The 24,547-nt window shown below is 35.6% G+C and overlaps 1 protein-coding gene across 2 annotated transcripts in view; it reads right to left on the bottom strand.

The window, feature by feature from the left end:
• Positions 1–9,350: 9,350 nt before the first annotated feature.
• CFAP299 (cilia and flagella associated protein 299) overlaps positions 9,351–24,547 on the bottom strand; it is a 628,891-nt gene continuing 613,694 nt past the window's right edge. For both annotated transcript variants that reach the window (XM_061191521.1, XM_061191522.1), the window contains one exon: positions 9,351–9,446. In XM_061191521.1, the coding sequence (XP_061047504.1) occupies positions 9,351–9,446 (96 nt within the window). The remainder of the gene's footprint in view (positions 9,447–24,547) is intronic.

The raw sequence follows: 24,547 nt of genomic DNA, 5'->3' as shown, positions 1-24,547 counted from the left end.
AAAAATAGAACTACCATATGACCCAGCAATCCCACTACTGGGCATATACCCTGAGAAAACCATAATTGAGAAAGAGTCATGTACCAAAATATTCATTGCAGCTCTGTTTACAATAGCCAGGACATGGAAGCAACCTAGGTGTCCATCATCGGATGAATGGATAAAGAAGATGTGGCACATATATACAATGGAATATTACTCAGCCATAAAAAGAAATGAAATGGAGGTGTTTGTAATGAGGTGGATGGAGTTAGAGTCTGTCATACAGAGTGAAGTAAGTCAGAAAGAGAAAAACAAATACAGTATGCTAACACATATATATGGAATCTAAGGGAAAAAGAAAAAAAAAAAGAGGTCATGAAGAACCTAGTGGCAAGATGGGAATAAAGACACAGACCTACTAGGGAATGGACTTCAGGATATGGGGAGGGGGAGGGGTGAGATGGGACAGGGTGAGAGAATGTCATGGACATATATACACTACCAAATGTAAAATAGATAACTAGTGGGAAGCAGCCGCATAGCACAGGGAGATCAGCTCGGTGCTTTGTGACCACCTAGAGGGGTGGGATAGGGAGGGTGGGAGGGAGGGAGATGCAAGAGGGAAGAGATATGGCAACATATGTATATGTGTAACTGATTCACTTTGTTGTAAAGCAGAAGCTAGCACACCATTGTAAAGCAATTATACTTCAATAAAGATGTTTAAAAAAAAAAAAAAAAAAAAAAAAAAGTGGACAAAATATTTGAACAGATACCTGACCAAAGAAGATATACAGATGGAAAATAAGCATATGAAAAGATGCTCAATATCATATGTTATTAGGAAATTGCAAATTAAAACAACTGAAATACTATTACACACGTACTAGAAAGGCCAAAATCCAAAACACTGATAATGCGAAATGCTGACAAGGATATAGAACAATAGGCACTGTCATTCACTGTTGGTGGTATAGCCACTTTGGTAAACAGTTTGACAGTTTCTTGCAAAGCTAAACATAGTCTTACCATATGATCCAGCAATCACAGTCCTAGATATATACCCAAATGAGTTGAAAACCTGTCCACACAGAAACCTGTACATGGCTGTTTATAGCAGATTTATACCATAACTGTCAAAACTTGGAAGCAACCAAGATGCTTCAATAGGTAAGTGGATAAATAAACTGTGGTACATCCAGACAATGGACTATCATTCAGCACTAAAAAGAAATGAGCTCTCAAGCCATGAAAAGACATGGAGGAACTTTAAATGCATATTACTAAGTGAAAGAAGCCACTCTGAAAAGGCTATGTACTACATGATTCCAACTATATGACATTCTGGAAAAGGCAAAACTATACAGACAGTAAAAAGATAAGTGGTTGCCAGAGGTTAAAGGAGATAGAGGGAGAGGGATGAGTACCTGGAGTACAGGAAATATTTAGGGCTCGATATTTGGATATCTGCTTTGATAACTGTTACGGTGGATACAAAACAGTACTTATTTGTCAAAATCCATAGAACTGAATGACAGCACAAAGAGTGATCCCTAATGTAAACTATGGACTTCGTTAATCATTTTTCAATTTGGTTTATTAATTGTAACAAACATAGCACATTAATGCAAGATGTTAATAACAAGGGAAGCCATGTAAGTATGGGGAGAAGAGGTATATGGAAAATATACTATCTGCTCAATTTTTCTGTAAACCTAAAACTTATCCAAGAAAATAAATTAATTAAAAAAGTTACATAAAATTCAATATCCAGTGTCCATAAATAAACTGTTATTGGCAAAGAGGAAAACTACATACATAGAAAGCACTCTCATAAGTAGAATTGCAGAAATCTCAAATAATAGATGAGCAAAACAATTTGGATGATCTATTGAAGAAATAACTCAAGAAGCATTTTTACCTGGAAGACATCTCAAAATTTATACACATAGCACACTGTATAACTTAATTTTATTCATAATAATAATTTCAACTGATGGCAAAACTGCATTTGGAAGGAAACACTGACATCCATTCCTGGTTAAGTCTCAAAGCAGCATTAGGAATAGGAGTATATTTCCCCCCAGATTAAAATATTAATATTAAATCAAGAGTCAACATCACACTAATGGTTTTTAACTAAGTGTGTTGCTAGTTTCAAGAGATTTCATAGTAGATATTTCTTGGGTGTCTTCCCAACTTATGATAATCTCCCCCTCTCTAGAAACAGCCCTTGAGACATAGGGATGAGCTTCTAAGTGTTAGGTCTACCATCTGACCTTAACCATTGCTGACTGATGCAGTGGGGGACACCTGACCCTTCTGTGGCTGATCAGGTTCCATCTCCGAGAATTTGAAATTTGGGATTGGCAGAGACTGGGAAGTAGATGGAGCTCTGCTTTATTTACTGACAGTGTTTGACAGAGAGGCTTCCAGAATTCTTTAGTCTTTCTTTCCTGAGTCTTGGCTTTCAACCATTCCTTGGATTCTAGTATACTCCTATATCTGCTTAAATGTGTGAGGTTTGTTTTTGTGGCTTGCAAACAACAACAGAAAGCCTCCGGTAACTCAGACACTAATAGGTGTTTGATGGTGAAAATGGAGAGGTGTTGATCAGTGGACAATTTGTGTGGGAACTTAAACAAACTTACAGAGCTGTCTTTATTTTGGAACTTCTCAGAGTCAATAAAATGTCACATTGTGAGTCTCTAGGAGAAATCTGTGGTATGCAATTTCTCAGCCTTATTCGACCACAGAAAATTTTATTTTTTGGAAGATACTTTAAAAAGACTAGTGTGCTACAGAACATACTTTGGGAAATACTTCCCTAGTGGTATTCCCAATAAATCAGCATGGTCATCCTCATGACTTCATATGGTTCTGGAAAGTCTTGGCCAATTCATGGAATACCTGTAACAATCTACTGGTAGCTGTAATGAGGAGGAAATCCATCCATAATAGCAGCAGCATCAGCAACAAAAATAAAAGCATAAGATCCCTCAGATTTCTTTTTAATCCAAGCTGGTGAATTTCTTGAGGGAAGCACTTATTCACTACTGTGCCCCTGGAAGAGTATCTGGCTCACAAGAAACAAACAAATGAGTAAGTAGTGTGTCCTCTATAATTAAATAAGTAGATATTTCCTTTTAATTTCCTTGAGATTAAGATAGTTTCTGGTTATTGTCGACTGTTTAAATCATATTATTCTGGAAAATACAATAAAATTTGAGGAGGTTGGTCATAGATCAGGCAGTTTTAATCGTATAAATTCTTATCTTAGAAAGTTGTGTTATAAAGCAGGAATCATACAAAAAGAATATTCATCCAGTCACATTGCCACTGCTGCTTTTCTTGCTTTTGTCACCACCAGTGAAAAGAGGAAGAATGAATTGCTACTCCAATGACTGAGTACCTTAGCATCCCAGACTTCTCCCTTTTCTCTCTCCTACACTCTCTCTCTACTCCATTGAACTGGATGCATTGTTTTGTCACAGAATTACCTGCTTTTCTGAAGATTCTCATTCATTCACAAAATTGTTATAGTTGTAATTAAGGAGAACATAAATCTGCACATCCTGACCATTCTAGATTTTAGTGGGGCTTGGCTCCCGACTGATGCTGAGTCAAGTTTCCCTTCTCTGGGAAAAAAAAAGAGAAGGACTTGGGGAAAAAAGAGAAGGGGGAAGGGAGGGAAGGAGAGAGGGAGGAAGAGAGAGAGGAAGAGGGAGAGGGAGGGAAAGGGGGAGAGGAAGAGAGAGAAAAGTGTGTCTGGAGAAACAGAGAGCCTGTTTTGTTGGAAGAGAATAATGATGCACAGAGAAAAATACAGTAATGAGATAGAGCGGGACGTCTGATAGTGTTCAAGGGTTTGATTATTCCTGGGATGCAGACATATTCCTTTCTTTAGTTCTGGGAGACCCCTCAGTGTTTTTATAATAAAGCTTCAAATTGGATAGCCATCACTTGCAACTAGAGTCTTGGACAATGCGCTTAAACTATCACTTGGAGACAATTACACTTACCTAGCAAGGTTATTCTGTTCATCTGAGGGAGTCTATAAATAGATTAGAAGAACAGCAAGGAGAAATCATAGATGTTTTGGATTTTGAAGGGACCTTCAAGAGCCAGAGTCTGGAGAGATAAAGTGATTTGGCCAATTACCAACATCAGCTTGCCAAACAGTCTGGTTCTTAATGCTCTTTACTCTGTATTGCATTGCTCGATTTCTGGTTTCATTTCCTTTCTGTTGGCTAGCTCATTCTTTGGTCCTGTGTCTTTGGCCTGCTGTTCTGCTGATTCTCACATTCATTTCACATATTCCATTTCCTTGGCCCTGCATTCAACCATTAACTTCAAGTTAAAATTACTTTCTTCGTGTACCCTGGACGCAGGCACAACAGCTTTCTAATTGCTCTCTCTTCTTTACTGGGTAAAAGTCAACCTAATGAGCTTCCATAAAAGGAATTTCCAATTTCTAATAGTTGCATTAGTTTGACCTCAGTACTGCGACCACAGCGCAAGGTAAGATGTGAGAGATAAGCTCGACACGATGGGATGTTATTTAAACATTTATAGGAATTGTGACTCTGTTGACAGAAAGAATATGAAAAAAAAATCAGAAATAGAATGAAACCTTGAATATCAGTCAACCTGGGTGGGTGCTGCAAACTTAAATCAGGCTACAAAACTAGGCAACATGACATCTGAATCCAAGGCCATCCACATTTAAAAGACATGAACCTCAGAAGGAACCCTCACAAGTCTAGACTTGGCTTAGCATTGAACGAGAGGTTCTAATCATGAGAATGTGCTGGGTATTTGTAGTCCACAACCCATGTTATGGGCCGAATTGTGCCCAAATTCATAGCTAAAGGTCCACCCCGCCCCCGCCCCCCGGTACCTCAGAATGTGATTGTACTTTGAGAAAGGGTGTTTAAAGAGGTAACTGAGTTAAAATGATGTCATTATGGTGGACTCTAATCCAATCTGACTGTTGTTCTCACAAGCATAAGAAATTTTGACACATAGACAGACACCAGGGACACCTGCACAGAGGAAAGACCATGCAAAGAACAGCAAGAAGCATGCCATCTGCAAGCCAAGGAGAGAGGCCTCAGAAGAAACCAAACTTGTTGATACCTTGATCTTGGACTTACAGTCTCCAGAAGTGTCAGAACGTAAATCTCTGTTGTTTAAGCCACCCAGTCTGTGGTATTTTGTTATGGCGGCTCAAGCAAACAAAAACATCCCATAACCCAACTCAAATCTCTGTTCAGTATTTACTGTCATTAAATTCAGTTCAGAAGGTAAAGTAAAAATTACTTGTGATGACATAATTAATTTTTGTGTCTTAAACCATGGGACTAAATATAGGAATAATCTGTAAATATACAAAGTATTTTAAATATTTGAAATACCAACACTTAAAAATATTTAAAATAGTTAAAACATTTAAGAAACACCGGCATATTAGAGGATAGAGTATTTAATAGGTAAGCATTATTTTTCCAGTTTAAAATATATACAAAACAGAAACAGACTCACAGACATAGAAAACAAATTCAGTTAAGTCCCCTACACACGAACAAGTTCCGTTCCGAGAGTGCATTTTTAAGTCCAACAAAGTTAGTCTAGGTACCCAACCAACACAACTGGCTATATATTACTGTACTGTAATAGGTTTATAATACTTTTCATACAAATAATACATAAAAAACAAACAAACACAAAAAGTAAAGAAAACATTTTTAATCTCACAGTACAGTACCTTGAAAAGTACAGTAGTACAGTACAACAGCTGGCATCCAGGGGCTGGCATCGAGTGAACAGGCAAGAAGACTTACTGACTGGAGGAGAGAGAGTTGGTGGGAGATGGTAGAGCTGAAGGATCGTCAGCAGTAGGAGATGGAGGGCAACCTGCAATTTCACTCATGCCTGACGTTGATGGCACAGGTTCTGGTTCCTTGCTGGATTCTATTCTTTCTACTCTTTTGAAAAAATGACCCAGTGATGTCTGGATAGTAGCTCTTTTTTTCTCATCATAGATGACACAGTAGCACTGGATTGCATTCTGAACCTTGCAGAAGGTAGCATTGCTTCAACCTTTGTGTACCATTCTACTTTCGGTTCCTGTGCCTCAAAAACTGACAGTGCCTCCTCAAAAACTGACAATGCCTCCTCAAATGAAGAAAATCCCCCGGCCATTTGTTGCATCGTGAATCTCTTCAGTTCTTCAGTTACTTCTTCTTCCTCTTGTCTCTCTTCCTCCTTGCTATGCACAGGAAGTTCCATTGTTATTGCTTGGCGTTTCTTAGCAGTACCAGCTACATCACCACTGCTTTTACGCTTGCTTCTGGACATCCTGGGCTTGAAATAAAGATACTGTACTACTGTACTCTATACAGTTCTGTACAGTAAAGTACACAAAAGCACAACCACTTGTAGAGGATGCACACATATGACAATGTACGCCAGACACGTGAACTAACTTACGTGATTGGAGATGTGAACGTACTTTCACGTCTTTGAAAGTTTGCAACTTGAAGGTTCGAATGTAGGGGGCTTACTGTTTATGGTTACAAAGGGGAAAGGAATGGGGAGGGGAGGGATAAATTAGGAGTATGGGATTAACAGATGCAAACTACTATACATGAAATAGATCAGCAATAGGATTTACTGTATAGCACAGGGAATTATATTCAATATATTGTAATAACCTATAATGGAAAATAATATGAAAAGTATACATAACTGAATCACTTTGCTGTACACCTGAAACTAATGTAACATTGCAAATCAACTATACTTCAATAAAAAAAAAGAAAAAAAATCTAAATTAGATCAGCTGAGAGGCAGATCCTAAAAAAAGGGATTAAGAGAAATTTAAATCTTGATAGAAGTTACTTTTATTTAAAAATAAAATAAAATGTGATATTTGAATAGTTAATTCAGATTATTTTAAATTGAAATTTTATAAATTTGTGAACTATATTGAAACTTTACGAGAACATGAATCATTACAATTTTAATTTATTAAATTTATGACAGCTATTTAAATGTGTATGAAAGCTTATTTGTTACTTGGAAATTTGAAATCATTAGAAAATTGAATATAATGAAGTTCATAAATAAAATGTAAAATGTTTAAAGGAATTTAGTTAACTGAACTATAGAAGAAATAAAAATGATTGCTAAAATTTCATCAAATCTATAGATAGAACAAACTAATTTGTGTACATACTTAAAATATAAGTAGAGTTTTGAATTGATAAATATAATAAATCAAATATTTATTTTATTTCAAAAACAATCTCAGACTTACAGAAAAGCTGCAAGTACAGCACAAATAATTTTTCCCCGTAAAATTTTATAAATAATTTGCTGACATGATGCCCTTTGACTCCCAAATGCTTTAGTGTAATTTCCTACAATCAAGGACATTTTCTAATATAACCACAACAAAATCATCAAAATCAGGACATAAACATTTTTATATTACTACCATCTAATCTTCAGAAATCATTCAATTTTCACCAGTTGTCCCCAAATTCCCTTTATACAGTACGGATGAAACTCAGAGTCTTGTGTTGCATTTGATTATCATGTCTCTCTAGTCTCACTCAATCTGGGACAATTTCTCAGTCTTCTACTTTGATGATCTTGACACTTTTGAAGATGTCAAGCCAGTTATTTTGTTTAATGTCCTTGGATTTGGGTTTGTCTGTGTTTTCTCTTGATTAGATTCATGTTATGCAACTTTGGCAGGATTATTACAAAGGGGATGCTGAGTTCCTCTGTTGCATCTTATTCGGTGGGGAACAAATTCAGTTCACCTCATTACTAATCATATTCTCTTTGATCACTTATGAAAGTGGTGTCTTTCAGGCTTTTCCATTGTTCCCTCTGTAATTAATAAGTATTTTATGTGAGATACTATGTAAATATCCCATTCCTCATCAATTACTCATTTACATAGATCAGTATAGACTCATGGTTTCCTATTTTATGCCTGTTGTTATCACTATTTATTTTGATGCTCAAACTGTCCCAGATTTGGCCAGTGGGAGCCCTTTCAAGGTAGATTCTGTGTCCTTTTGATAAGTCCCCTTCATTTTTCCAGAACTGCTTTGCTTTCTGGCACAGAAAGAGATTCCAGACTCTTTTCTTTTCCCTGCCTCAGCCCTGGAATCAGTCATTTTTCTAAGGATCCCTTCTTCCCTTTGGTAGAAAATGGTGTTGAGAAACTAAGATCTGGGTGCTAGGCGTGCTCACTGATATTGGGTGCTGCTGTTCCAAGGCCCTCTCAGTGGATGGAGTATTGGAATATGCAGACATACACACATTAACATATATTCTGTACCTGTTGTATATATTGAAAATGATGAGATCACACCAATATATTCAATTCTAATTTAACACCACTCTACTCACCTAGACTGAGATCTGACACCTCGTGCCAGACCATCACCTCCACCATGAATACAGCCTTCTCACCCCATTGTATCTGGGGAAGTCCTGCTCCGGGATCTCCCACCCCCATACCCACGCTGAGCAGACTTCTACCTTGCTTGGTTCCACCTAATTGCTTTAGAACTGGATTGTTTAGAAAGGGAAGAAAGACAATGGGAAGGAGAAGAGGAAGAGCCAAATATGAATCTTAAATCACAAATGGCCTCTGAACATCTTTTCTGCACAAAAGCCACCTGCAGGGGCATATTAGGAAAATGTGTTCTTCACTCTTCTGAGGTCCTCATTTCTCTAAAATCTTCCGGTTTCCTTTAGATTTCATTTTCTCAGCTTTATTGTCATGGGGTTCATATTGTCCAGGCACATAAACATATCAAACACTTCAATCATTTTATACATCATCTCATAGGATATTTCAGATTATATTTACTCATGCAGTGCTACTAAAAACCTTGTATTTATATTTCCTTATGCCTGTCCTCCAGTGATTTTGGGAGATAGCACTGCCATGTGGTATAAGGCTTGGCCTGCTATATTTGGCAATAGTAGGACCTAGAACATTTTTGGAACATTTGGAAACATGTGGAAAATCTGAGGTACAAAAGAAGTCACTAATTACTATATCTTTGAAGTAGCAACAAGATTTTCTCCCATGAACTATTGCAATCAGCTTCAGTGTTTAGGGGAAAAAATTTTAGAAAAAGCTCAAATCAGATTAAGAAGTTATTTGCACCACAAAACAGATAGTCAAGATCATGATTTTCTTTCTAATTTCTTTATCAACTTTTATTATTCTGATTTGCCTTATAGCTACAGGACTCGTTTATTATTCTAATTTGCTTCTGTTATAGGAGTCATTTAAATTTAGCAAACCATTAGGAAACCATCTAACATGTTGGTAGTTAAGTCTTTCTTCTGGAAACGTGGTCAAAAATGACAGCTTGTATGTACAGCTTTGTCTGGATAGGGGTTCTAGTAGAGTTGTCACCTGGTTGAGCCTAAAATACATAAATCATAACGTTAATCAGTCCAGTCCATGCAAATAATTAGCATTAAATGAATTTTCTTCATGCTTCAATGTTGTAGCAAACAGAACTAAGAAGGCTGTGGCCATGGAGATATGTTTGTGTTTCCCCCCAGATTCTTTTTCTCAGGAGCGGTAATAATTCCAATCAGGAGCTTTGAGGCCCTGGGTTGTGACATTACTGAAAATATCTAGGATCAAAGCAGTGTTCCCCAGGTTCATGCTTGTCTAGACTCTGCTGAACCCCATGGATCACTAACTCTGCAAAGTTCCCAGGGAAGGGTTTTGTAAACACATGTGATTGCAGGGTAATAAGTCAAAAAGAATGCTATCTCAATTTCAAGTTTGTCAAATAAAAATGTCTCAAGTTTGGAATTGGTTCAGACTAGTGGAACTAACTACCTGTCCCTCGTGGGTTTCATAAAAAACTTCTTATCAGTTTAAAAACTATTTGATCTACTTTTTTTCCCCTTTGTATTGTAATCTGTGAAAAAAGGTTTGGTCCTTTTGCCTTTATTCACGATAGTCTGTCATGCTTACAGGCTCCTAGGGAATGCCTATGGGGGCAAGCGTTCACTAATGTACTGGTAAGAGAGAAAACAGATGCTAAACGAGTCAGACGGTATCTACAATTGCAAAATATTAGTCATTGGGCCTTTTCTATATTTGAAGTACAAAAGAATGATGTTACTCGCTCTCTCTCCTTCTCTTGTAGGAAGAGATGATAAGAAATTTAGATCTGGGACTAGAGAGAAGCTTTGATATTGCCTTTTCCCCATAGTATTCATTTTCTTACACTAGTGAGAAAGAATATATTTGACCCATCTTTGGTTAAATAGAGTTTGTAAAATTGTAAAGATTTTGAAATGGGTTAAACAAAAAGAGTGGGTGTCTCGAGTGGCTTACCCGTCCACATTTTTGCGCCATTTTACAAATCTTTAAGTTGGAGAAAACTGATAATAATGCAATATATTCTTGTCTACAAAGATGCAAATTAATTGCGCCCAGTGGCATGCAATTGATTATTGCCCTGTATTGGGACCTGCTTTGTACCAATTTGTAAATTAATTTTATTTAACTTTGTTGATCCTCTGTTTCTTTACATATTTTCCTTTTCGCTATTTTTGCATTTTGTTTGTGTTTTCAGAACTTTTACAATGAATAAATTATTCCCCATTGGTGACAACAATGATTCAAAATTTGATTTTACGTCTTAACCTTAGTGATCTCTGTAAATAGATTAATAGATCACCGAGATTTATTCTTTCTTGAGGGAGAGATAACAGAGAATCTGATTTGTTAGCATTTTTTCTTTATTTGTTTACTTGTCTACTTTGAAGAAATTAAGAATCCCATGCGCATCAGGAAAGAGGACAACTCTTTGATATATGGACTGGTAACTTCTTTGCATTTACTTTTGAACTGTGGCTAATGTTTAGATTTGAAGCTATAAGTTCCCTACATGTCTGTATGTATATATGCTTAGAATTCAGAAAGGCCTTTACATCTTTATGTGTGAGTATATAATATTTTCCTATCTTTGGAGGAATTCATAAATTAGATTTAAAAGTCTCCTAAATTAAAGAAACTCTGTTCTGATTGGCCTATAGAGTTCTTATACAAATAAGTTCTTATGTAAGTCAAATATTTATAAAATTCCAGGAAAATATGGAAATTAAAGTTTGGATACTTTAAATGTGCTATCCTTAAAAAGTTATTCTCACAGAAATGTTTAAACAACTTAAGGTCATATAATTGAGATAAATATTTGGTAAATCAGACTACTGTAATAATTTTGGTTTAATGCAAACAGCTTGTCCTCTGATTTATCAATGTTAGGTATAACATAAGCATATACATTTTATTCTACTGTACTTGGGTTTATTTTTTTAAACTTATTGAGATATACTGGTCAAATAAGCTAACGTTATTCCGACACAATCTTTAAGATAATGAGAAATGTAAGTCTGTATTCAACAAAATCAAATCATTATTCTGACAACTTTATGTCAATAGTAATTTTGTTTTTTACTACGTCAGCTTGAATATAATTCCCCAGATCTTTAAGTAACATAAAAACTTAGACGGCTATTAGGTTGAATTACATAATGAATATTCATATGATATCCAGATAGTTTCTAATTATGATAGAATACTGAAAATTTGATGCCTAATTATTAGGCATAATTTTAAGTTTATATACTTTGCTTATATCCAATGGAAAGTTCCTATCTTGGGTCATGTTAATGAAATGTTCATTTTGTCTCTTTAAAAAGATCTGTGTGTGGCTGTACAAAGATGTAATATAAACTTTGCTTGTCTGTTAAAATGCTTTTGGGAGAGAGACAGTACTTAGTTATCCACCTCTAGTTTTCTCTATGAAATAGAAGTTACTTTGGTTAAAAATCACAATTAATATGAATGGTTGAGACTACATCATAAGCAATAGGGACAGACTAATACCACTGTCTCTTTGCTTTTGTGTTTCAAAGAGAAAGTAGTTATATCCTATAGTGGAGGCTTTATAACAGTATATAGTAGTAATTATACATATCTATATACACATATAACACATTTATATATAACTTATACATTTATATATTTATAATTTATATATTTATAAATATAATTTATATAAATGTATAATTTATATATGTTTATATATATAAAATCACTATTATAGGAACTTCCCTGGTGGCGCAGTGGATAAGAATCTGCCTGCCAATGCAGGGGACACGGGCTCAATCCTTGGTCCAGGAAGATCCCACATGCTGCGGAACAACTAAGCCCATACACCACAACTACTGAGCCTGTGCTCTAGAGCCCACATGCCATGCCACAACTACTGATCCCACATGCCACAACTATTGAAGCCTGTGCTCCTAGAGCCTGTGCTCTGCAACAAGAGAAGCCACCACAAGGAGAAGCCTGCGCACGGCAACGAAGAGTAGCCCCCGCTCGCTGCAGCTAGAGAAAGCCCATGTGCAGCAACGAAGACCCAACACAGCCAAAAATAAATAAAATTAAATCTCTAAAAAAAAATCACTGCTATACACTGTTATAATTTTTTACACAATATATATTAAACATAACTATATAATGTATATATAGTAGTGCTTTTCAGGTTTTTCTTTTTTTTCTCTTTTGTTCTATCTCAGAACCTCTGTAAAATCTTGGGACTTACTGAAGCCCACAAAGAACTTTTATGTGGATTATAACTGTCAATATTTACCATACTGGAAGTGGAAATTGAGCAAATTTAAAATACTGATTCATTTGATCATAGCTATGATGAATATAATTGAAATGTTAACAGAAATAACATCTTACTATTAATATAAAAATTATTTTCAGTTCATGGATCTCCTGAGAATTGCTGTGATATGAAAAAGCAAAATGAAGGACAAAATTTGGAAGTAAATTTTCCTTTCCTTGGTTTATAGTACTTGAGTCTGAATAGAGGTGATGAAATGTGCTAAAATTTTAGTTAAGTTTGCCCTGTCTTGATGGACTTGATTACTGGCTAATTCCCTTGCCTACTATATGAAAGTCTTTTCTTTTCTTTTCATTTTTTTTTAAACCTTCTGTGTAATCTGTCTAGGTAGCAAATTGTGTCTTACAAGAATAATTTTCTGTGCTTTATGATGAATTTATCACATCCTTGATTGTTTAAGAGAAAGAAAAAATAAGAAACAAATAAAAGAAAGCAAAGAACAAAAATTCCCACTTATAAAGAGCTAAGGTTCTTTACAATCATGTTAATGTAATGTTTATTTTTAAATGTTTAATTAGTTAACTCAGTATTATTTTTTGTAGCACCCTGATGCTATCTTAATCAAGTGTCCAAATATCTTCTGATAATTTTTTTTCCTGATTTTTGACTTTCCATAATTGGATCCTAAGTATAGAAAAAATTAAATAAAACCTTCCAGATATATTTTACACCAGAAACTATATTTGTGATTTCCCAGAGGGCCCCTGGAAAAATCACAAAGATTTATTTTTTCACCTTTGAAAAGAGGTGCCAGAAAGAATTAGATTTTTCTGCAGAATTCTGTGGGAAGAGTGGTTAAATCATAAGAGGTGCTCAGCCTTGCCGAGGTTAGATTTGTATAGGTATAATGTTATTAACATAAATATTTCAGATATTTTGTGTGCTTTTTGGGAAGTCCCTGGAGTTATGTCATTGCCCTTGCTGTCTTATAATATGGTTTTACCCTCAGGGAAAACACTGATTGTAACTCTTAGGAATATTTCCATCAGGTTTTGCTATATTTAGCAGAGTTCTGGTGGTACTGAGCCTGATGATATTAGACAACAGTAGTATAATGTTATCTGTCATAATTTCAGCTCTTGTTTTTAAAGATACAAATGTTTAGGTCTTACTGCAGACTTACTGAACCTCTTACTTGATGTTGCTGGTGTAAACAATTATATCTCAGGATTATTTTACGTCATATCTCAATAGTTCTTCCTCTATAAAATTATTTTCATCCATTTTTCCGAATCAAATACAGCACTCACAAACTTCTTTTAAAATAAATTTAATCATTATCCTTAGATGGTTTGTCATATTTTTTTTGCGGGGGCAGGGAATGGCTTTATCATCTTTGTTTTGTATGCCACAGAAAGCACTAACCATTTTGTTTTCTGCATTATTCTTATTATGAACCCTCATCAGACTGTTCACATTTGAAAATTATTAGTAATAAATCACTCAGCCATTTTAAGTCCCTATCACCTACAGATGGTATTGTTTTACTCTGATGCTTCCTTGAAGTCTCTCTTATAGTTACAGGTGAGAATCTGTGTCTTCAACTAAGAAGAAAAGTGTCAGAATATTGTAGAAAAGAACTATACCAGGTACTTCAATTATTGACACTTCAAAGCTGAGCTGACATAGATTAGACAACTTCCAAACGGCACCGCCGATGGACTGAGTCAGGATTTCCAGGTCCTGTTTTGGCCAAATGAGAGGACTGCATAGGACAGCTAACCAAAGATCCAGTGGAGCAGGAATCAATTATAATAAGACTGAATGAACTAGTAAGAGAAATTATATTGTGGCTATTTGTCTGGAATATTCTTGATATTCTTTTAATGTTCTATTTTCAGATATATAAGAACTACCCTATCTCTCTCTTGTTAAGCAATATGTAACCCATTGCAATTTAGTAAAATCTGCTTTTGTAAGCTGAAGTGAAATATTTTTAAATGATATCTGATTCCCATTTCTCTTCCAGGATTCAGAAATTTATATTGTCTCCTTACTTTCCATGGCCATTTAGTTATTTGCATAGGTTCAATAGTGCTCTGTCATCTATAATTGTACATAATATAATTGTACAAATTATAAAATCAGGGCCTTGCCTAGAATGTCATACTTGAAAATAATGCTTATTTAATCAGGTAGAAACAGCCACTCTTTTCAGGGATTAAGTTTGACTTTACTTATGGAAGCAATGCCTACGAAGCCCTGGCCTATTTCTTGGCTTAAAAAGTCCAAGAATATTATACATTCTGTGTAACTAACTTTAAAATATTTGGGAGACCTAGTGAAGAGAGGAATTTACCCAAATTTATAGGTATTTCAGGTGAAATATGGTAGAGAGCATTCCTTGGGCTTGGTTTCCTAGCCTCAGGTCAACAAATAATAGAGGTTTTTAAAAATCCAATTTGAGAGTTCTTATGAAAATTTCCAAGCACAGTTTAATTTAGTATTTGTTCACAATTGTATGGATTTAGAGTTTACATGGGCAACTTAAGGTGTCCAATATGGTAAAATAAAATTTTTACTTCACCTATGTAAAAAATCAGTCAACTCTAATGAGACCAGCTTTATTTTATAAGAATAATCCTTCTTTGAAATTATTATGATAAAAAGAGGGGAGGAGACTGTCAGGGAAAATTGTGAGAGACTGTGAAAGGGCAAAAAACAAATGGTGACTATCTTGACTACTCACTAATTTAGGTTTTCTCATCTTTGATTGATATTACAACTCTGTAAGTTATAGAAATCTGATAATAACGCAAATACTTCTTGTCTGTATAAATGCAAAGCAGTTGTGTTTGATGGAGTGCAACTGATTTTTGCACGGATTTTGATAGACCTGTTTTGCATCTAGTTGTAAATTCATTTCAGAATTTCTTTTTCCCTTTATATGTCTCTGCTCTGAATTCTTCTTGGAATCCATAGTAACATCTACCAGTTCCTCATTAATTAATGAGTTAAAAATCTTTGATACATGCTCATTTTATATCTATATCCTTAACGATAGATAACAAGAATGCTAGAAATAATCTCACATATACAACAACAAGCAAAGCAGTTGGTTGAGAAAATTCTGCACTTAGAAAACTCCGACTCCAAGTTCACAGCACTGTAAGGAGTTGCTAAAAGACTTCTGCCTGAAGTCACTACTAGGTCCCAGGAGAGATGGGGACTCCAAGCCAAATATAAAATATGAGTAAAACAAGACACTGGGATAAGATCATTGGTTATAAATTACTGAAAAAAGAATAATTGACCAAACAAAGTAAAAAGACTCTAAACTTACTCTACAAAATCTGAGAAAAGTTACAGATTTAAATGTATAAAGGAAACCATAAACCAATCTACAAGAAAATATCATTAAATACTTGCCCATTCTTAGTATGGGAATCTTTTTAAACATAGAAACATGGGAAGAAATCAGAAAGGGGAATCAATAGTTTGGGCTATATAAAATTTAAAATTTGTATGCTAAAAATATCATAAATGTGAAAAGATAGATATCTAAATTGGAAGAAATATGAAAGCCAAAGATTTTCTACCTTTCATACTTTAAATTTAATGAAAAAAAAAAAAAACCCTACTAAAACTCCATAGAAAAGTGTGTAGAGGGCAATATACTAACATGCATGTGAAAGAAATGTTCATCCCTGATAATAATTGAAAATGAAAATCAAAGTGACCCTCAATTAATCTGAACTATAAAATTAACAAAGCTTCAAAAGTATGCAAAATAAATAGAGCATGGTTTGGGGGCAGTCTTAAACAGTTCAGGTATAATTGTAAATTGATATGTGTTAACTGCCAAGTGATTTGACTATATCTCTCTAAAGCTTTACAAAGTATGTATCTTTTGACTAAGCAATTTCCTTTTTAGGAGTCCATCTTAAAGAAAAAAAATCAGAAACTTGGTTATAGAGAGTTGTTATTTAAACCTAGGGAGAAAAACAGAAACCAACCTAAATGTCCATCAGTGGGAAATTCTTACATAAATGATGAGTACTTTATAGGGTAGAATATTGTTTTACAGCTTGCTTTTTCCATTTAATAGTGTAAACAAACATCTATCCATACTAGCACATCAACTTCAATAAGTATAGCTTTAACTCATTTTTAAAGCTGCTTCATACTATTTCACTGTGATGATGTATCATAATTTATTTAATCATTGCCCAGTCATGGACATATGGATTATATCCAGTTTTTAACTATTCCAATAAAAAATGAAATTCCTTTAGAACTTTCATTTTTTTCTAAGTTGATACACCACCAGGAAACAATATCTATTCAATAGCACATTAAACACGTTCTCTCATTTAATCAGCACAACAACCTCGCGTAAAATGGTTGTTTTTTACAGATTTAACAGATGAGAAAACCGAGGTAGAGAAGTGCTCCGAAGGGATTAAGTAATTTGCCCTAATCACGAAGCGGATAAGATCTATTTAACTCCAACTCATTTTACCTATTGCCCCTCTTAAACAGCTTTTCCCTGCCTGAGTCCTGGTGGTTATTCCCCACACTTTCCCACTTGTGTTGTTCTTCTAGCCCCTTTCAATTGATCCCAGGCATTCTGGAGAGCCCTTAGGTCTTCAGTTCTTAAGTGGAATTCATTAAGAGACTTACGCAGGTCTTGTGAATATCCTAAAATATTATTATATTACTCTGTGTGTGGCCCCATGTGTGCATTTTCTTTTCTGAGCAAATCCATAAAATGTATCAGATTGTTAAAATAAGTTGTGTTTCCCTAAAGGTTAAGAACCTATTCCCTGGAGAGCAGCCTCACGTGCTTGTTAAGGTAGTGTTCTGGGTTACCAAGTTGGGGCTGCCATTTGTTTGTTTGTTTTATTGTGTTTTTTAGTCTTGCTTCAGCTATTTGAGGCTATGTGTATCACTGAGGCCACCAATATTTATGCTGAAGACATCCTAAGCAGCAGTAACCATTTAGAAGTTATCAACATGAGATTTTTCTCTCTTGCCAATGGACTTGATCACTACTCATGCTAGTGTGTTCCATGTTCCAATATATTTCAATATCCCTCAACCTGCTTTAGGATTTCAGTGACTCAGAAACTGTAAGCATCTGCTGGGGTGGTGAATGGTTAAGGAGCTGACTACGTGTTCAACTGTTGAGACCCAGAAGAAATCATGCTCTCTTTGAATTAGAAATGATCCATTAACTGTGGTCTTGCACCAACAATGACTCCACGCCTGACTCAGTGTTTCTGGTGCCTGCTTCTCTGTCATTAGTTATCAGTCTTTGAAATCATGAAGGAAACAATTATTTTGTTATTATTTAATCCTTTCATTTAGCCAAGAAACTAACCTTCCACTCTTTCCTTCCTTGTCCTGATTTGTGACAAATTTTGCAAAAAAGTGAGCATGAATTGGGGCTAAAGCTCTCTTCCTCAAATTTCTCCATTCTCATTTCTGTTTTGGTCTGTTTTACCATTGGCATAATGTTTGATTAGGCTGTCCTAGTCAGAGGCTTAAAACAGCAATTTTCCTTTGTCATGTATGTTTTATTGAAATATGTACTTTTCTTTTCACAGCAGATATTCAACTTGGATGGTGAAGGGTTATCATTCATACTTTCATTACTAAGCATTGATATATATATATATATATATATATATACACAATAATTTTAAATTATATATTTAAATTTTTTCTTTGCTCCAGCTCACCTTTTCTGTGCTACATCTTATATATGAGTTCATATATTGGACACTTAACAACAATGTGCTTATCTCTAGGGGTTGTTGCATAATACTGCATAAAAATTAAAATCAGTTTTCCAGGTCGAGAAGAGGTCATCGCATTTAAGTTTTAGGAGTTTTAATTCATAAAAGCCAAGCTCTGTTGTGTAATTTTTAATGTATTCCTCAAGGCCATTGATTTTAGCAGTTAGTTGAGTAAATACTTAACTTATATGCGGTGGACTTTCAGTTCAGGTATACCAGGTGATTGCCCGGGGGAGAAAATGTTTAAAAGCTTCTTAGCATGCAGGTGTTTTAGGGCTATAATCAACCAAACATTCAGTAATTTGGGCAGCAAAACCAGAAAGTTGGCAAGGCCTCAGCTTTACTTAATAACTGTGACTGTGCCACAGTTAAAAAGCAACTTTTACAAGAGCCCTCTGAGGAAAATCCAGGAGCCAAAAAAGTGGCGCTGGCGATTCAGTAAGTGTCCCCTGCCCCATTAATTCAAGTTTGCGTGGAGTTGAGGGAACGCTGTTGGAGACTTTGAAGAAATCATAGCTTCTCTTAAACCTATTCTAGTCAATATGGGTTCTTTTTAAAACTATCCAGTAGGAAATATACCTGGGCCTTGTAAAAAGACAGACCATAAAACTGAGGACCTTCAGTGAGGGTGGAGCTTCAAGAGAATAAATTCGAACCATCTGTGGAAAGGATGTAGGAATGTTATGGGCCACCATTTTGAGAAGAGAAACTTCAGCCTGTGACAGGCTTCAGACGATTTTAACATAGTCATTGAACTGGGAGGCAGCACTAGGAGGCAATTAACACCTTTCCTACTAATAGTAGCAAGTGTTTGGGTGGGGGGTTGCTTGGGAGGAACGGAACAGAGGAGAGAGGAGCTGTGAGGAGGTATTGCTGGAATCGTCCTCTAAATTCAGCAAACAAACAAGCAAAACCCCCCAAAACAAAAACATATGTTTTCATTAGTAGAAGTTATTTTTAATTTTAAACCTTGTTCACCTAGATATTGTTTTGCTCATAGAAAAAGAAAGTAAAATTTGGCTTTTTGATTTTTTGTCTTTTTGCATCTGTATCATATACAATAATGACTATACATTCATTTTAAAAAATAATAAAATACCAAGAACCTAACACAGCGCCATTGCCCTGGACACCTAGAATCAGCACTCCAAAGTTCAGCAAAGGACCCCCAGGGTTAACTCACCTACCAAGGACAGAAAAGCACCAGAGTCAATTACTCTGGCAATTTTCAACTCTTTAAAGATAGCATTAACTCTACATATGTTTCAAATGTCTAAGATCCTAAAATATTTTAAAGTTAACCTCAAAAGTTTCCAGGATATTTTTGGCCCTCCTATTCATTCCTTTAGCAAATATTTAATATTCAGTTTATTCATTCCACAGATGTTTACTAAGCACCTGCCATATGCTAGTACTAGAGACCAGAAAGGGTTTCTGCCCTACATTTCAGTTTATGCTTTATAAGTCTCTGTCATGTATGTTTCATATAAGCCTCTGGGCAAACCTACCTGACAAAATGATTCTTGATGAGGCCATGACAGGAGGAATGAGTACCATCACCCTCATTCTATAATGATCCAAGTAAGTAAGGAAAAATAGCGGTGATTTATCAGTGGAAGCATCTATTGCGGTCATTCATATTACTGTGGAGGTTATCCAGAAGCCTTTGGTGTATGGTTTGTACTTTGTAGTCGGTTTGTGCAGTCTCAGGAATGTGTAATTTAGACTACTTAAAATTAAGACTATTGACTTAAAAGGTGTTTTAGAGGAATGAAGTTTGATTACCTTACATATGGTAAGGTGAAACAATAGCTAATAATATATCACTATGCAAAGCAGTATATATCAAATCCAGCTAATCTTTAAGCTCACCTGAGGAGACATTTAAAAATACTCCTGGGCATATATCTGGAGAAAACCATAATTCAAAAAGATATATGCACCCCAAGTTCACTGCAGCACTATTTACAATAGTCAAGACATGGAAGCAACCTAAATATCCACTGGCTGATGAATGGATAAAGAAGATATGGTATATATATACAATGGAATACTATTCAGCCATAAAAAAGAATGAAATATTGCCATTTGCAGCAACATGGATGGACTTAGAGATTATCATACTAAGTGAAATAAGTCAGACAGAAGACAAATATATGATATCACTTATGTCTGAAATCTAAAAAAATGATACAAATGCACTTATTTACAAAACAGAAATAGACTCACAGGCATAGAAAACAAACCTATGGTTACCAAAGGGGACAGGTAGGGTGGGGCATAAATAAGGAATTTGGGAGTAACATATACACACTACTATAAATAAAACAGATAAACAACAAGGACCTACTGTATAACAAAGGGAACTATACTCAATGTTTTGTAATGACCTATATGGAAAAAGAAAAAAATATATATAAATGTAGAACTGAATCACTTTGCTATACACCTGAAACTAACACAACATTGTAAATCAACTATACTCTAATAAAATAAAATATTAAAAAAATACAAATTCCTGGGCCTTGCCACAGAACGATGCAGTTTGAACCTCTAGGGGGTGGAGCCTAGTGTTCTCTTGATTGGCTGGTGTGAGGAGAGAGGAAAGGGAAATGCTATATAGAAGTGAAGGAAATTCCTACTAATCAAGCCATGGTGGGCTGGATGTTGATGAACAGCTCTTGTGATAACAGTCTGAATTCCAAAGTAGCACATTTTTATGTTTGAACAGTTGTGATTTTTCAAAAAGAGGAGACTGGGTTGGGGAGCGCCTGCTGTATAGACAGGAGTATTGATATGTAAAGAGAAAAGAAATACATCCTGCTAAATCAATGCACAGTCTGCATTGCATAATGTCCAAGTTCTGTGACATTCAGGGTGAACCAGGAAGGTTTATGCTATAATAATGTCTTTTGTTTCAATTTCCTACATCTAATAGAAACCACGCAACTCTAAGATCTTTTAACATTTTTGTTTGTTTGTTTGCTTGTTTTGTTATCAGCTATTTATCAGGGAACTATATTCAAATGCACTCTATTAGACACTAAACAAAGTAACAAAAATGAGCCTCTGTCTTACTGAATTTTACATTTTTCATACAATTGATTTTCTTTTGCACACCAACTGGAGTTTAGCCGACAGAAAAATAACCTCCTTTCAAAATGCCTTAATCATTTTTGTACTCAGAAATTTTGATTCCAAGTCATAACACAAATGGTACAGATTTTCATTGAACTGTGCAGAATGTCAAAAACTCATTAGATTTGGCTTCAACTCTTGGAGTTCAATTTTCTCTCAAAACTTCTCTGCTATTTCTCTCCTTCCTGTACCTTGGTCTCAACCCTGCTTGCAGTTAAGAATCACCTGAGAGCTTTTAAAAAGTATGGATGCCCAGGCCTTCCACCCAGACCAATTAAACTAGAATCTTTGGGGATGAATCTTTGGGCATCAAATATTCTAAAACTTTCTGGGTGATTCTGATGTCTGGCCCATGCTGAGAATGACTCTTCAGCCAAAAGGAGCTCCTCTCCCTTCCCATGTAGCCACATGCTCTGTGCTTCCACACCTTTTATGTGATGTTCCTTCCTATCAGAATACTCCTTGGCTCCAGTCCTCATGTTTTCACCATACTCATCCTTCAAGATCCAGTTCAGATGCTATCTCTTTCATTAACTTTTTTTTGAACGCCTTAGGTCTAAAGTAACTTCTGCTTCCTTTGAATTCTTAGAGCATTTTCTTTCCTCTCAGGTCACTTTCCAGCTTGCCATTTCTGTGCATATTTTATGTTCTCACCCACCCACCAATTAACCTATAAGCTTTTTAGGGCAAGAAACCCACCTTTCTGGTTCACTTTTTATACCTCACAGTGCCCAGTAGTTACTCAGTAAACATCAGATGAGGAACAGGAGGATGGAAGGAAGAATGAAGAGGCGACAGACTGACTAACATCCATCCAGCTCACCTGTTTCTCTATACTCATCCAGCACTAGAACTAACTCTCTTTCTGTTTCCTAAGTGTTGGAGTAAAGTGAGATCTCTCAACCACTTTTTCTTCATTGATATATTCTCTAAGTTTTGTCTTTACCTGGATGGCCAGGTAGTTGCGATATTAAAAACGTAACTCAGAAACATCCTAACTATGGTAGGGCCCCTAATTCTGGTCCTCTTTGCTCTTCACCTGGATTACTGTTATGCTCTCATCTTCTCCAGTCTTTCTCCCTAGTCTGTCATAATCTACACCCTCTAATCTCCTTAAAACACAACTTTCTTCCTGTTATTTCCCTGCACAAGAGCCTGGGCATATTTCTCCATTTCCTGTCAAGTCTACTCCAAGGTCCTCATCAGTCTTGCATTCAAGGCTTTTCATGACCTTTCCATGCTCAATTCCCATTCTGCTCCTTCTCCAAACCAATTCAGCAGCCAAATTGAACTATTTAGGGTTTTCTTTGCCTTTGTTTTACACTCATCAACCTTATCTTTGTTAATAGGTTTCATTCCTGGCATTATCTTCTTCTCCATCTCTATGAGTTCAATTCTTAATCATTCTTCAATTTCAGTTAAAAGATTACCTCCTCTATTAATAATCACCTAATAATCCCCAATGCTGTCCCCTCACCATCCCCTTTCCACTGGCTCCTGCCTCAGATCAAAAGTCATCTCTTCTTCCACTGAATCCCCAAAGCATTTCTCTTTTTTGCAACATATTACTTTCTTCCTTATGTTGCAGTTATATTTTTTACATGCCTGTTTCCTTAAAAATCTTTCAAGCACTTAAAGGGCAAGGGTTGAACCCTTGCTCATCTTTACATTCCCTATGGTGTCTCAAATTTATGTTTAAGCTCCATCACTAGATTCTACTAATGATGGACTCTGTGACATTGAGCAAGTCATTTTACCTGTTTGTGTCAATTTGTTCATAAATCAAAAACATATTCTAATTTAACAGTCTTAATTTGAGACAACTTAAATTACATATTCCTGGGACTGCACAAGAACACTTGAAAGCACATACCAAAATAAAGGTTTCTGCATAACCTCAACAAAGCCTAAAATTACGGCCACACTAGCTGTTTCCACCAATAAGTTCCTGTAATTTGTTTTCTGACTTACTTGGATCAATACAGAGCGGTGTGACTGTACCCTTTCTAGCTATCACTCTTACCTCAAGCATCAGTGACATAATCCACTCCTCAACTTTGAATTACTATAGCATTATATTTGTGTGTTTGGAGGGAATCATTCATTTAATCATTTGTTCCATGAATATTTATTAAGTACCTATTAACCAGACATTTTTCCAGGTGATGGGTTCTCACATTAGTAAATAGAAGAGGGGAGGGGAAAGGAAAAAAGCTGGTGTAACTGTGGAAGATTTTTTCCTATTTTAACCATTTTATACATTCTCTCATCTTATTAGTAGATCATGAAGGTTTTAGACCACCTATGTTAGGCTAAGACTCAAAGCAAACTCTTTCAGGTTAACGTTTCCTAAAAGCAAAAGAAAAATGCCTAGTTTTTCTCATTTGTCCAGATAATGCAGAGGAGTGAGTGCAAAGTGCGTCCCCTCAATCCTTCTAAAGATAATACAATGGAAACATTTTGGTGGGTGTGAATCACTTAGACAAGCATTCTTCACTCAAAAATAGAAACTGACCTTATTTGTTCCAGATGTTATACAGCTGCAAGGAAGTTAAAGCCAGTGGTCCTGTTTTCAGTGCAACCAAACTCTTATTGCATTGGGAATTTCTTAACCAATGAACTCATATTACTTGTTCTAAGACCTGCACAATTTTCTTTTTTCCACTCTTACCATTCACAAACAACTATGTTTCATAGGAACCATGCTTCAGAATTAATGAGTCTACATCTGTGTTGTACAAAGGAAACACATCCTGTTTACCAGTGTTTCCGCTTTTCATTTATCTTGACCCCTTTAATTTTAAGCATAAAATATTTCAAAGAGAGTACTTGAAGGAAACGAAAAGGAGAGTTGAGTTGTATTGTTCTTACAACATTTTATAGCACTTTAACTATGGAGTTATTAGAAGGCGTTCATCTTAG

The sequence above is a fragment of the Eubalaena glacialis genome, chromosome 5, assembly GCF_028564815.1.
Source record: "Eubalaena glacialis isolate mEubGla1 chromosome 5, mEubGla1.1.hap2.+ XY, whole genome shotgun sequence".
Taxonomy (NCBI): Eukaryota; Metazoa; Chordata; class Mammalia; order Artiodactyla; family Balaenidae; genus Eubalaena; species Eubalaena glacialis.
Note: the sequence above shows the minus strand (reverse complement) of the source record. Positions and strands in the feature narration are given on the sequence as shown.